Source organism: Chaetodon trifascialis, chromosome 24 (assembly GCF_039877785.1).
Source record: "Chaetodon trifascialis isolate fChaTrf1 chromosome 24, fChaTrf1.hap1, whole genome shotgun sequence".
Taxonomy (NCBI): Eukaryota; Metazoa; Chordata; class Actinopteri; order Chaetodontiformes; family Chaetodontidae; genus Chaetodon; species Chaetodon trifascialis.
In genome coordinates this window covers 6,695,747-6,710,337 of record NC_092079.1, presented here as the reverse complement: position 1 = coordinate 6,710,337, position 14,591 = coordinate 6,695,747, and the positions used below count along the sequence as shown (strand labels likewise).

The 14,591-nt window shown below is 45.1% G+C and overlaps 1 protein-coding gene across 1 annotated transcript in view; it reads right to left on the bottom strand.

The window, feature by feature from the left end:
• Positions 1-14,591, bottom strand: part of ptgfrnb (prostaglandin F2 receptor inhibitor b) — a 46,279-nt gene that overhangs the window by 6,240 nt on the left and 25,448 nt on the right. The window contains exon 11 of the mRNA XM_070957826.1: positions 11,538-11,645. Within this exon, the coding sequence (XP_070813927.1) occupies positions 11,538-11,645 (108 nt within the window). The remainder of the gene's footprint in view (positions 1-11,537; positions 11,646-14,591) is intronic.

Here is a 14,591-nt window from a genome sequence, read left to right as displayed (position 1 = left end):
GTCCAAAGGAGACAGCAGTCATCTTCCTTCCTACTGGTCGGACTTTTTACGGCATTCGTTCATGCTCTCAAGAGGTCGACTTTGGTAAAATGTACACATGAAAAACACAAATTGCCATGAAAGTTAGTGAGGACGTTTGTGCTCCTGAAGTGTGAAGCCGTTCTATTTTGGATACTCCATAAGCATTTTTTTGTACTGATTCCCTCAGGCCACACTTTAAAGTTTTAGCAGCGCGCCTTCAAGAAAGGCAAAACTGAGGGCAAGTTGTTCCTCTATTTAACAATATGTAAGTAATTTTGGGTGGCTCAGCCGGACCGATGGGGGATATTGATCCTGATATTGATATTTGAGAGTTTATCTGAATATAATGATTCATTACCTCAAATATGATTATCACAAAGCTTATGAGCGAGATATGGACGAAGCAAGCACACACACACACACACACACACACACACACACACACACACACACACACACACACACACACACAAACACACACACACAAACACACACACACACACAGCTGATTTGCACATTAACATCCTATAGAAAGCCAACACGGTTCCCCACAGCTACAAACTGTTGATGAAGGTCTCTTTAAAATAAGTATTCCAAGCTGTTTCCTCAGCAGACATATTGTCCACACATGAGGCCTGCCTGATGTGTAAGCCTATATTCCACTGAGACCGTCTGCACGGGCGGGGTGAGGACTTCTCTGACAGTGAGGACCCCTCCGTCAAAGCTGAACCGTCTATTAGTCGGGGCTCCCATCAGTCCACGCTTCAGCAGAAGAAAAACAGGCTGAGATCATGAGCACGGTGAACGATGGGAGTGATAAGAATGATGATCTCTTGGGTTGTGGACTCGGTGTGACCCGGTGCAAGAATCACGTCCTGAACTTGACGGATGATTAGAGCAGGAGAGGTTCAAATGAAGGAACCAAGTCCGACAATAACAACTCTGGACTAACTGTCCACCTGACTGATATGAAATCCAAAATTTCCCCAGAGCCAAAGGGGACAATTTCGACTTGGCTGTTTCGTCCGACCAAAAGTTCAAACCACAGATATTAACGGTGAGTTACGACGAAGAAAAGCAGCAAATCCTCACATCTGAGAAGCAGCGAATGGACGCTTCTGCTTGAAAAATGGCTGAAATGATGAACTGAGTAGAGAAATACTGCTGAGCGTCAGTTCTATAAGTCATGAATGTTGGACCATGACGACGTTGATCGGGTGTGTGTCATCATGGCATTTCAACATGTTTACTGGGACGTGTTTTGCGATGACAGGAAGCTATCCGAATGCCTTTTAGAATCACTGTATTCTTACATAATCACATCGTGGAAAAAGTGCCGAGCTGACAGTCAAACACGTGTGTTTCTCTGACGTCCTGATAACACCAGGTTAACGTCTGACACCACCGTTCATGATCAAAGACGCATTTTGCATAAATCCGCAGGACTGACGCATGAACTCCGCTTGCTTGTTTCAGCAGTGACACCCATACTGGAGGAGCGGAGCTATAATTAGAAAGCCTCTGCTTTCTCACAGTTAGCCGTCCGTCCTTTACTTTCTTTGTTCTTGACGGCGGCGGAGAGGACGGCGAACGAAGGAGAGAGCGAAGGGGATTTGAAAATACCGAGCGACTGAGGAGATTATTTTGTTTATCGCACGGCCGCGAATCAACAGCAAGAGGCGCTCGGCAATGTGAGCGCATCTCAAGCTGAGTCTTTGGAGAGCACGTAGCATCAGCAGAGACACCCCCCACCCCCTCCTCATGGGAGGTGCTATATGGGAGTATGTGATCTTCCACCAGCAGGCTGACACACAGCCTTCCTGCCCACAGCTGTTCCTCTGCTCAACTATACGGACCTTTCTACGCCCCCCGTGAACTCATGAACTCACTGACTCCCAGCAGTCGCTTGACAAGCTGCAGGCTCTGCTTACACTGCCTCCCTGCACAGCTCGTCGACAGACAGGATACAGTTCGAGCTCATCTTCCTTTATTCCCTTTTACTCATCACACCTCTGACTGACCGTGGTGGGTCGGTCTGGTCCAGGGTGGATATTTTGTCCCAGTGCAAAGCTCTCCTGTCCATTATAATGTATTCACAAACATCAATACAAACCAGGCATTTGTTGAAGACCACATTGCTGTTTGAGCGGTGACCATCTGATATATTCAGGAACAATGGGGCTCTTTTGGGGGGGTGACGGGCTGAGCAGTCATCTGACAGACTCGTCCATGAACGAGTTTGACAACATGGTGTGTCAGAACTTCACAACTCTGTCAGCGCCATCACTAATAACACTTTTAGGTGGTGAAGCAGATTCAATAAAAAAAAAAAGGGGGGGGGCGAACTACAGTGCATCTCTAATAGAATATCTGGCTCCTGTCGGAGCTAATAAAACTAAAATGGCTGTCTGTGGAAATGAAGACAGTCTGATTGGATTTCTCTGGATTAATCCCTTGAGGAGAGTCCAAGGCGTAAAACTGCCTGAAACACACACGCACACGCACACGCACACACACACACACACACACACACACACACACACACACACACACACACACACACAGAAGACTGACAATTACCACCAGAGCTTCTAATGAAACTGTGTGTGTGTGTTCTCTGCTCCATAAAGCAGGACAGCACTGGTAGAGTGGAATACTAAACACTATAAAAACACTATTTAGCCTCACAGAAACAAAGCCACCGGGAAGCAAAGTTTCCCTCGTTACTCGCTGCATGCTTAATAATGAATGCAAATTTGACTTGATATTTGGCACGTTTTCCTTGCAGATGCCTTCTGAGTGCACGACCACTGAGTTGCACAGATGCACGACGACATCTTTCATGAGGGCGGTGGTTATATTTTGGGTTTTCAACGGCTAAATGTTGGTTTGAAAGCTATTTGACTTTGGACTGCTTTGAGGTACCAATACAAAACAGAATTGCCCTCAAAACTGAAGCTCAAGGACACAGAATTCAAAACATTTTTATGTCTCTGGACTGACTATTCTGCTGCTCAGCCTGCTGACGTTCCCTGGCTAATGTGGCTAGTGGCATCACACGCTGGAGCGATGCATTTAAATTTTGAGGGACAGTCAAGAGACATTTGAAGCCACTTAAATCACCAGAGTTGTAGGCTGGATGTGGGACGCTGGTTTTTTCATGTTGCTTTCTGCGTGGTCTCACATTGCCACAGCTAACGTTATCTCCACACTTCACTTGGGCTCAGCTGGTGTTGTTGTCCCAGGAAAGCCTCCTCTGCTGCATCCGTCTGTGTGTAAACGTACTTCATAGATAGGCCCTGTGGTACACTGACGGTTGCACTTACATAAATGCTGCTGAGATGCTTAATCCTCCTCTTTGTCTAACACCGAGAAAGGATCACATTACATTTACTAATTAACCTACATTATGGGCAGTGTTGGGAAAGCTACTTAGAAAGTGTACTGAGCTAAGCTACAGCTCGCTCTATATTTAATGAAGCTTCACCACGCTGAAGCTACACCCAGAGAAACGTTGCAAGCTAAGCCGCAGCAACATGGCAACAAGAGCGGCTTTTTATTTCTTTTTGCCACTTCAGGCATGGATCAATGTTAAAAAATATTAAGTCAGTCAGCCTCAATGATTAAAAACCAACAAACCAACACAGAGCAGGTGTCCAGAGTGTGTGTGTAGCCTCTCGGGGCTGCGCGGTAAGCCCCTGAACACATCGTTTTCCTCCTGTTGTTTCACTTACATGCACGTATTTCTCCACAGGATGACTCCCAACTGCATGAGTGGAGACAAGTGGGGATTCTCTCGACAATAAACAATAGTCGATTGTGCCGTTATTATTGTCACCGGATAAATGAAGTCCTGTGTCACAGTTTTCTGAAGTGCTGAGCGGTTTTTGGATTTCGAACAAGCATTGAAGCTCACGGCTGTGTCGCTGAAACCAGCCTCCCTTGATCTCATTTCCCCGTCTCACAGGCTCCAGCGTGCCTGTGGCATTGAATATTATCTGTGAGCATATGCAGATTTGTTTTGGCCAATACAGACAGAATATTATCGGTTGCGTGAGATAAATGAACTGTCCCTGGAGACGTATCTGTGGATTTCTAGAAGCGATTACACCTTATTCTACCTTGACAGAGCATGCAGTTTGTGGACCACATTGAAATTCTGACAGACTTGAACCCCCCCGAGTGACGTTTTATTGCTGCACATGGAAAACAGTATGATCACGCTGAAATCTGCCATTTCTGAGGGTCCCTTTGAAGCCGCCTCTCCACTCCCATTCCTGTTTAACTGGAAGAGCTAATGGAGTGAAGATGATGGCGCCGCTCTGCTGTTCAGAACGATCTGCTCGACATTTTCAATTTACGTTTTACTGTCACCCCGTCCTCTCCTCTTCCACTGCTTTCCAGCCCCTCTTCCGTCTTCGGCTTTGTTTCGTTAGCTACCATTTTCTCCACTTCTTCACTACAATATAAATATCCAGTGTGAGAGAGCGTTTGATGCTTTGAGTCAAGACCCCTTTCGCTCTTCTGCTGAACACCTGAAAGTGAGCAGTAGCTTTGATTTCTTTTTTTGCAGTCATCTAAAGGCGGCTGAATACTCCTATCTGACAACAAATGAAAAAAATGACTGCTGACTAAGTTGCATGCGTCTTCTCTCAAGTCTCTGCTAATGCTAACAGGAATGTTGCAACCACTATGAGGCCAAATCTGCTTTTCACACAATGCTAACAACTCTTTGTTTCCATGACATGACATCATGACAGAAAATTCAGCTGCCAAGCCTTTTCACGCTGTTCCATAAACCCCTGCGCTGCACAGTTATGCATTAGCGAATAAAACAGACACACAATAAAAAAAAAGACAAAAGTATGGTGGGTAGCTGGGTTCAGCTGAGGGAAGCCTGTCTTTGAGCGTGGATGTGTGGGCTCTGGGGCACCTGTAGTGCCACCCAGATGGCCGATTTGTGAACAGTTTGCGAGCAGCATGGATAGAGTCTTTGGTTATGTTATTAGCTGCACAATCACGACGTACTGTGCAGCTTGTTCGGATTGAAATGAACGTGCTTTGTGATGCTGCGGGAAAGTTCAGGGGACATGAAAACAGGACAGCCAAAAATCGCCACCCTGAGAGCAAAAGAAGGGGATGACCTGGATTAAACTGACGCGCGGTGACAAAACCTGAACCGGCACTTCTTGAATGAACTAAAGTTTGGCTTTTTTCACATATCTGCAGCTGTTATTGGTTCACCAGAAACAGTTAATGGAGCGAGGATCATTTGTCTTTCTGTCATCCGTTCTCACCACCTCACCACTTCATCGTCTTCACCGTCCAGCCTCTCTCATCCCTCTCACTCCTCTCTGCTCAACAGCTCTTCCCATTCTTTCTCTCGCCACTTTGTTAGAATTCACTGCCTTCCTCTCCTTTTGCTCTCGTCCTCGTCTCTCTCTCTCTTCAGGAAACTTTGCATGCTGTTCTCGAGCCACTCTTCCTCCATTTACTGCCTCCTCTATTCACTCTCTTCCACTTTAACAATCTGTTTCGCTCCCTCCACTTTTTCCCCATTCACTCCCACTTTCTCTCACTCTCTCTCCATCTCGCCGTCTATTCTTTCTCTACCTCGTTCTGTCTCCCCGGCTGGCTAACGGAGCGTGAGATTGGCTAATTAACGGCTGCCTGTCGGCCCTGCAAAGACAGCTGGGTAATTTGGTGAGAGTGGGGGGGGTGTGTGTGGGGGGGAGACCGAGGAGGAACTGAACAGCAGAGGAGCCAAAAGAGGAGAGAAGGATGTGTCGTTATATTTATAACACTGAGTTATTTTAAAACACTATTCAGACGTTAATCACCTGTTCCTGTGAGCATTTCAAAAAGCTGCCGCTGTACCTCTCATTCATTTATATTTGCTTAACATCCACGTGTCTGCCTGCCGTGCCTGACAAACAGCAGGAATCCTGGGATATGATGATGCAAAGAAAACTAATCAGTATCAACTTCACACCAATCAGGTTCAACGGTTTAAAGCTGCAATCTCTGATTTTTTTGGCCACTTGGGGGCAGCAAAACAAGCTACAACACCGACCTGTCACTTCACGAAGATGCAATGCCAAACGTGTTTGCAAATAATTCGACTTCTTTGGAAAAAAGCTTCCTGTCGAAACAATGAGCTGACAGACGCTAGAACGCTCCTCAGAGCTGAGTGTGGGTGCATAAAAACACTGATTGCTGTACTTGATTTAGTGACGTCACAGCAGCCGTTCCTGTTCTCTTGGCATGAATGTTGCACGCCTGTGACTGGCAGCCACATGCCGTGATGTCGCCGCAGATTTCATCATTATCAATGAGCGTGAGATGAGTTGCGAGCGAAGCCTAAAGCCGATTTTCTGCTTGAGTAACTTAAGTGCTAATAGCTGGTTGAAAGTAACTCGACGCTAAAACAGTCACACTTGTAATATGCGAATGTTTTCCAACACGTAACGGTCGGATCTGCAAACGGACTCACTCGCAAACAGATCGAGTTTTAATCATCAGCTTCCACTTCAAAAGCTCGATTGAGGAATCGGGGCATAAATGCATTAAATAGAAATGAAATGGTAATTATTGGATTTTCATTACATGCCTGCGCCTGATAACAACATCTGAATTCCTTTTATCAACTTTGCAATTTCCTCTGCAGCATGTTCCAGTAACCTTATTGCTTCACAAAAAGACTAAACGAGCTCCTGCAATTACAACCAAGAGCATTATCTGATAATCAAAAATACAGGCACCACTGTAGTTTTATCAAATACTGTTTCTCCCTCTGTCATTTTGTAGAAAATGGAGATTTTTTTGCCAGATGAATAGACGCTTAATTGCTCCACCGAATAGTGTTTCATACCAGGAGCTGAGACACCAGAATTCAGCAGGAATTCTCATCAAAAACGACTCTTTCAGGGAAAAAATACTTAAGTAAGTAACAGCGTACAGAGAACAGGGTGTTTTAAAATGGAAAGCATAAAAATACAGACTGTGATGACACTCATTTGATATATTGTGATATCCGGCTGAAAGTTGAGTTTCCTTCTTTAGTCCCTTTGACACGCTGCATCTAAATTAAATCATCTTGATCGACAGTTGACAATTGCGGCTGTCCGACGTTCTTTTTTCCTCTTTTCCTGTATGGCTGATGCCTTCTTTGGAGGCAGGGAGTGTGTGTGTGTGTGTGTGTGTGTGTGTGTGTGTGTGTGTGTGTGTGTGTGTGAGAACCAGTGAAGTACAAAGCTTTATTTTCTCCCAGGAGGAACAGAGTGGTACACTGTTATTTTAACAAAAGAATTTCAGAGCAGAGAAACAGCGACGTGTTGAGAAGACACAAACTGTCACAGTTTGAGTGGCTTCAAAAAGAGAGAGAAAGAGAGAAAAATATCTCTAATGGTGATGTCATCTCACCGCCACTGACTTCAAGTGTGCGGCGCCTCATGAACACGCACTGCCTTCACTGCGATAACATGCCAGTCATTCCAGTGCTGATGAACGCTGTGTGTCCGCATGCAGCAGCACGCTGTGATAACACAAACAGCAGAGGGTCAGACGCTAAATGTTAGCTGAAACACTCCTTCTATGGACTTTAATTTAGCAAATGATTAGCCGTGCAAGAAGTGTCGAGAAGCTGTAACAATGGGCTGATGATTTACTGCCACTGTTTTTAGAGCCTTAACAGGAGAGGAGTCATCATGCTAACACGCTCACAGCGACACTGCTAACACGCTGATGTCTAGCCGGTATCATGAGGACCAGACAGACCAACCCGATGATTCCACCCCGAGGGCTCGCTGCTGCAGGACAAAACCTGACAATACCGCCATCGGTAACACAATCAGCCTCTATGCAGCCTCTCTAGTGCTGCACCACTGCAGTTCATGTAAGGTCTCTCTCTTCCTCTTCCTCTCACACACACGCAGTTATGCATTTACCTGTGAGTCGTCAATCATTGCACGAATAAAAGGCTAAATGTGTAACCAAATATGCTCACCATCTGACTCAGCAGTGAGGAAGAATGAGGGATATTCTGCGTGTGTTTCACCATGCACGTCATAAAACAAGCTCCGACAGGAGAGCCGTCTTCAGCCATTTATGAGGAATGTGTCACACACACACGCACACACACACACACACACACTTAAAAACCTCTTTTTTCGTTGGGTGTGACAGCATATTCCACCACAAAGCAGCGCCTTTGTTCCGGCATGCACTCGTCTTCACACTGCAGGTCAATACAGTTATTTCAGTTGAGTAATATTAGCTGAGGCACACACACTGTTCCAACATGTGTTGGCGTGTGTGTGAGTTCCTGCACAAACGACAGGTCGATTCGTTAGCACCTCACCTTCACAGCTCATTGTTCTGACACAATAAAAGGAGATGGGATCCTTCAGCAACAGTGTGTGCGTGCGTGCGTGCATGTGCGCATGTGGGTAAGTGAAGGTTTGGCTGTTGCTCAAAGCCACAGAAACGCCACACCTTTCTTAACACGTCACTCGATACCGGCTTGCTAATTTGTCTGTATGACTTTTTACCTGTGTGTCACTCACGCTTTCCCTTCCTCGAGCTGCTCGACCGGTTTGCCAAACTGAAAGAGTAAACGCCACCACGCCACTTCAGGACAGGTCGTTAGCATTATACGAGTTAGCAAAACCGTTGTGGAACTCTGTGATTAGCATCAGCAATATCAATAGTAAGGCAATGGTACAATGGTAAATATGAAAGAAACATACTGATTTATTGTCATTTGTCAAAGATCAATTCCAAAAATGCATGTATCCTTCCACATAGCACTCTGAATTATCCTTTTCTTCTGTGCCACAGAGGTCAACTGTTGTCCAAAAACTACTACAAACACACTAATTAAGCAACAATGTCACACTGGGTGACGTGTTTCTTCATTATCATGAACACACACATTGTCGCTCTCAATCCCACAAATGCCGTCCTGTTGCCGGTAGCACTCAGCTGGGGACCAACTGTGGATTAATCTGCAGCTGAAAATAGTCCCCAAGTAATGCTCTTCTTACCCCTGTTTGGGGAACGTTTGAGGGGGAAACTACAGTGTCCAGCTGTTTTAGGAAATTACTGAGCCCATTTAAAAAATGAACAACTTGCTCTCCTTTGGTTTCCAGCGCCGTTGTCAAGGAGGTAACTTGGCAACTTGTGAAAGTAGATCAGTTGTTTAGTGGAACTGATGAAATGTTGCTGCAGGGGGCAAGACATAAAACGTAGTAAAACTCACGCAGGTGTGTTGACGTGAGGAATGATTTGTTGGGTGTTTGGCTGCAGAGCACTTAGTCGCAGTTCACTTTGAAACCTGACCGCAGCGCGCACACAAGTCACACACACCATGACAGATCATGAGTTACAGCGACTGCACAGCAAACCACATACTTCAACACTTCACCCCAAAACACACAAACACACCACACTGGAAAAAAATCCTTCAGCAGCATCTCGCCTTTGTCTCTATTTCATGCACAGGTTTTTAAATATCTGTCTCTGAGAATCTGAAAAATTCATCAGCGGACCTCACTTGAGACACTCTGTGGAGTCTTTTTCAAAAAGTAGTCCCAGTGAAAATTGTGCATAATGAGATCTATACACAGTAACCGGGACACTGTTGTCTGGAAAAGACATTGCTTCTCAATGTTTCAGTGCCTGCTACAAAAATCCCCGACACCCTGCTGGGCCTGGGAGCCGCCCCGACTTCTTTACCTTTTCAATCATCACAAAAACACAACGCAACAGCACATACGAAGAACAACAAGACCTCCTTCATCGCATGTTTTATTCCATCATTGGTCTGATTTGCCTCATCTTCAGAAAGAGGAACAAACAGGAAGGAACTTTTAGTGCCTAGTTTTGTTCCTGAGTGATCGAAAAGGGCTGAAAGCGGGAAAAACGTGCTGTTTTTTGTTCTTTCGATGGACCACACCTGCCCCTTCAACGCAACTAAAAGCACATTATTCCACTCTTGCACTATTACTGCCAGTAACAATACAATCCAACATATTCATGCACACTACAGCATTCCTTTCCTCCCTCCTTCCTTCCCATCGTGAACGCGTCCATGCGTAGCTTGTCGGCTGTGATGCTGAGGGGGAATTTCTTCCCGTGGAGCAGCTGTCTGAGAGAGCGTGCTCCACCGCCACCAACCCACCAATCCCTGCAGCGTTCCACTGCTGCCGCTGAATACTGTTTTTACGTATGGGCATAAAATCAAACATACATTTCAGTGAGGAACCATATATGCTCCATATATGTTTATATGACTGTTATTTCCAAACAACCACACACACATTGAGGAAGGATGTAAAAAAAACACATGTTGGACAGTAAAGAAAGATGGAGAAGGAGAGGGATGGTAACAGATGGGCAGCAGGAGGTGGTGAGTGAAACACGGCGTCATGTGATGTGCTTAAGTTAAAGTGTAAGGAGTGACGAAGAAGAGGAGGGAGGGGAGGAGATGGATGGATGTTTAGAGTGAGGGAGGAGAGGAAATGAGGGGGTGGGACAGAAGGAGAAATAGATAAACGGAGTGAAGGGGGAATCGTGGTGGGTTGCACTGCAGATGGTTAGTTTCTGAGGAAAAGAAGGAAGCAGAGGTTCTTCTTCTCTATTCTCTTGAAGTCTATGGGGAAATTTCTGTGGTGTAATGTAACCAAGTACATTTATTATCCCGCACAATCTTGATGCAGTTGTACTTTACTTGAATATTTCCATTTTATGATGCCTCTCTTTTGGCTTCACTACATTTCAGAGGGCACTTCCCTTCATTGATCACTTTATAAAGTTAACGTGGAGTGTGTTTCCTGACCTATCCACTCATCCAGCTGACACAGAGCAACATTAGGATTCATTTGGAGCTGTTTGCTTAGTGCACGGTGCAGTAGTTTTCTTATTTCTGCATTAATCTGACTGAATGCAACCATGAACTGATAATATTAAGCTCATTTCAGATCAGATGTGAATGGTAATATTTACCACAGAAACATTATTATAATATACACCACAAGACAGAACCAGCATTTCAAGCTACAAACACACACCCACAAATGAAAGGGAAAGAATTCAGACGTCTGTGTGTGTGTGTGTTTGTGTGTGTGTGTGTGTGTGTGTGTGTGTGTGTGTGTGTGTGTGTGTGTGTGTGTGTGTGTGTGTGTGTGTGTGTGTTAACAAGAGCCAGAGACAAGAGAAAGTCTCCCTCACATATACAACCATTTGAAATGAGGAAGTCGCATCATTCTTATTAGCGGTGGTGTTGACAGGTTGGCAGGTGAAGAACGCAGTGGAAGTGTGTGTGTGTGTGTGTGTGTGTGTTACATCTGTGTTTCTTTATGCATCTGTGTAAAAAAACATTCAGAGAACTCGAGAAAAACAGGAACAGTAAGTGATCGTGATTTATAAGCGTGCATGAGGAAACATCGAGTATGTGTGGTCTACCTGTGTGTGTGTGTGTGTGTGTGTGTGCGCGTGTATGCGTGTGTGCGTTGTACCAGTCTTTGGAGAGGATCCAGAGACGCTCAGCGAACACTCCATCTTGGCTGTTTCCCATGGATAAACACTGCTGACGTCTGATTGGATGGCGATGGAGAAAGACGGGCCTGCAACAAAAACACATCAGCTTAAATAATCTTTATTCAAAAAAAAAAACAAAAAAACAAAAAAAAACCTTTGACACGGACAGCAAACATCAGAGAAGCTGAGCCGGGATCAAAAGGATGCATTTAAAGACCGACTGTTTTCAAACCTACACATACTATAACTCCGCATGTGCGTCCCAGAGGAGCAGCAGTAGACACGAGTTCGGTCGGAGAAAATTGTGTTCGGCTCAGCTTTCAGTAAACCTCGCTTTAAAGTCGCAGTCTGCAGTCTCTCTGATATGCTGAAACTCACGAGGAGGAACCAGCTGTGGCGCAGATAAAAAGAGATCGACGAAAATAGATTACAGAAAAACTAACCGCAAGCATACAAGCAGCCAGCAGAGCAGACTGCTGACATTTGTGGAGGCATCCTCACTGCCTATATCCTGACCCCGCCCCATTTCATGAGGTCATAATAACGCTTTAAATGTGGATTTCCATTAAATGTTCAGACCACTGACACCCCCTTCCTCTCCCATGCTCTGGCTCATTTTCAAATGTGTGGGTAGAAGGTGGGAACAGGCGAACAATCACTGTTTGATAAATGTTTTAAGTCCTGCCAGCAGCCCCTGGAGGCTGCGAGGTTCCCAATACAGAAGCGTTGGACAGAACGAGTGACGGAGAGACCGCGGACTCATTAAAATCCTGAGGCTTCACCTCTGTGGAAGTGATTCTGCTCTGCACATTTCATGGCAATTGCCGATTTGATATGACACATCTGTTGTGCAAAGTTGTCACAGGCATTTTTTCCGACAGACATTTTGGCTCATCATAATAGAGAGGTGTTTCTAATAACGTTAACAAAATGTCACAGTAAGCCGTGACGTTGTGACAGTGAGCCAGCGCGCCACAATACCAGGATGCTTCTCCTGCTGTGACATGTCAACATGTTGTCACTGGAAAAAAAAGGTTTAATTTGCGGATTACATTTTGACATTTCCTGTCAAAAATTTGGACTGATGGACTCGAGGCAGTCACAACGGTCCTCAAATTTTTGACAAGGAGACCCTTTGCTTCGAATCCGGCATCAGAAGACAGGCTGAGGGGTGTCATCAAACTCCCGAGGAGTCCCCCTGATCCTACCAAATGTCAGTGTGGTCCTGTAATATTTTACTCTAGACTCAAGCAATGGGGACAGATGGATTGGCAGTTGGACAGATGGACAGACAAACCAACTGCCATTCTTGGATTGAGACACTCGTGTGGCATTTAGCCGGCTGCAAACATTAAGCATAATGTACAAATTCAGTGCTCAGCTTCAGTGAAAAGCCACAGAAAACTACAGCGATGTTGTGTATTACAGTGCGTGGATCAGATCGTCTTTGATACACATTTAAGATGTGACAGTTTTCCCCAAGAACGCTGCATTACTCATGGCGTCACGTGCCGTGCCGTATGATAGATGTACTGCTGCACAAACAGCACGTGGACAGATATTAAACTTCGTCCCTGGGTGTTGGCACTGGTCGAGCTGTCAGTGAGCAAATCAAAAACAGGAGCGTTCGAGAAACAATTCAGTAGTTAGTCCCAAAATGATGATGTTAACACACATATATCATATATTCATTGTTCCTTCTTTGGGGCAGCATTCATGCACTACAAAACAATGCCTGAAGTCTTGATGCAGTCAGTTTCAGCTTTCAATCCACTCAGATTCCACAGTAATAAAGTCAAGAGCACTTCTTTGGGCACAGCCCGAGGTCTCAGTCTGTTCTTGTCCCGTCTAAATCCTGGTTCTTGGTCTGCAGAGGCAAACAAGGCCGCCTTTGTGTGCCTCGCCCAACCACTATGCCTGTGATGATCTCTGGAAGGTCTGTTGACATGAACATTTAGTTATTTCCAAAGCTAATCCCAATCACCTCGTCCTCATCATTCTCCCTGATCAATAAATCACTTATAGTCATCTAGTCATTTATAATCATTTTTGGACATTTCAATGTTCTCATTGATGACTCCACAATTAACTTATTCCAGTCGTTTGACCAAACCCAACAAGATATGAGCCCAACTCCTCAGCACAGGCACATACATGACAAAATTGTCAGTATAAGCGCTATCAATGTCAAGTTATCGCTTGTGGACATGTCCAGAAACGGTACCTGGGAAACATCACTGCCGTCCTTTCAAACTCATTTTCTCAGTTCAGTGTTCTCATTGGGGCCTTTATCCGAGAGCAGCAGTTGTGATACCTGGGCTGATTGCTTTAATTCTCTTCTGACAGATGGTATCAATAACGGCGCACCAAACGCTGAGACGGCATTTCACGAAGCAGCAGCTCGAAAGAGACTGCCGTACAGCTGACAGGATGTGGAGAAAATCAAAAGTGCATGCTGACCGGAACATCTTCAAACACACCTTCAGAACCGACTACAGACGTCTAAAACAGGCCAAGCTCAGCTCTGATCTAGACCCACAAAAAATGATCCAGAACACCTATTTTCAACTACTGATAAACCCTCTGCTGTTTCCTTTGATCCTTTCTCAACCGCCCAATGCAGCTTGCATTAACTTTGCAGACATCAGGCGCGACATCCCGAATAATTTCACTCTATACTGACACAACTGCACCGTTGTGTGCTGACGGTCTGAAGCATTTCTCCACTGTAGCCTGCAGAGCTCTCACTGACACTATAAATCGTCTCAAATCCTATGCCAGCCCTTTGATCCACTCTCAGCGTCTTTTTTCAAAATCTGCTTTTAATTCTTTAGCAGATGACATTTTGTCAATTGTGAACTGTTCTCTCCAGGCTGCCGTCTTTCCCCTGAGTAAGATTATTGAGAAGATTGTACTGTAAATCAGCAACTGAAGTAAAATCTTACAGACAATCTGGCTTCCGCATGTCTGACAGCACAAAAACTGCTCTTTTAAAAATGGTTAATAGAACAAGGATCTATGGTGACAATCAG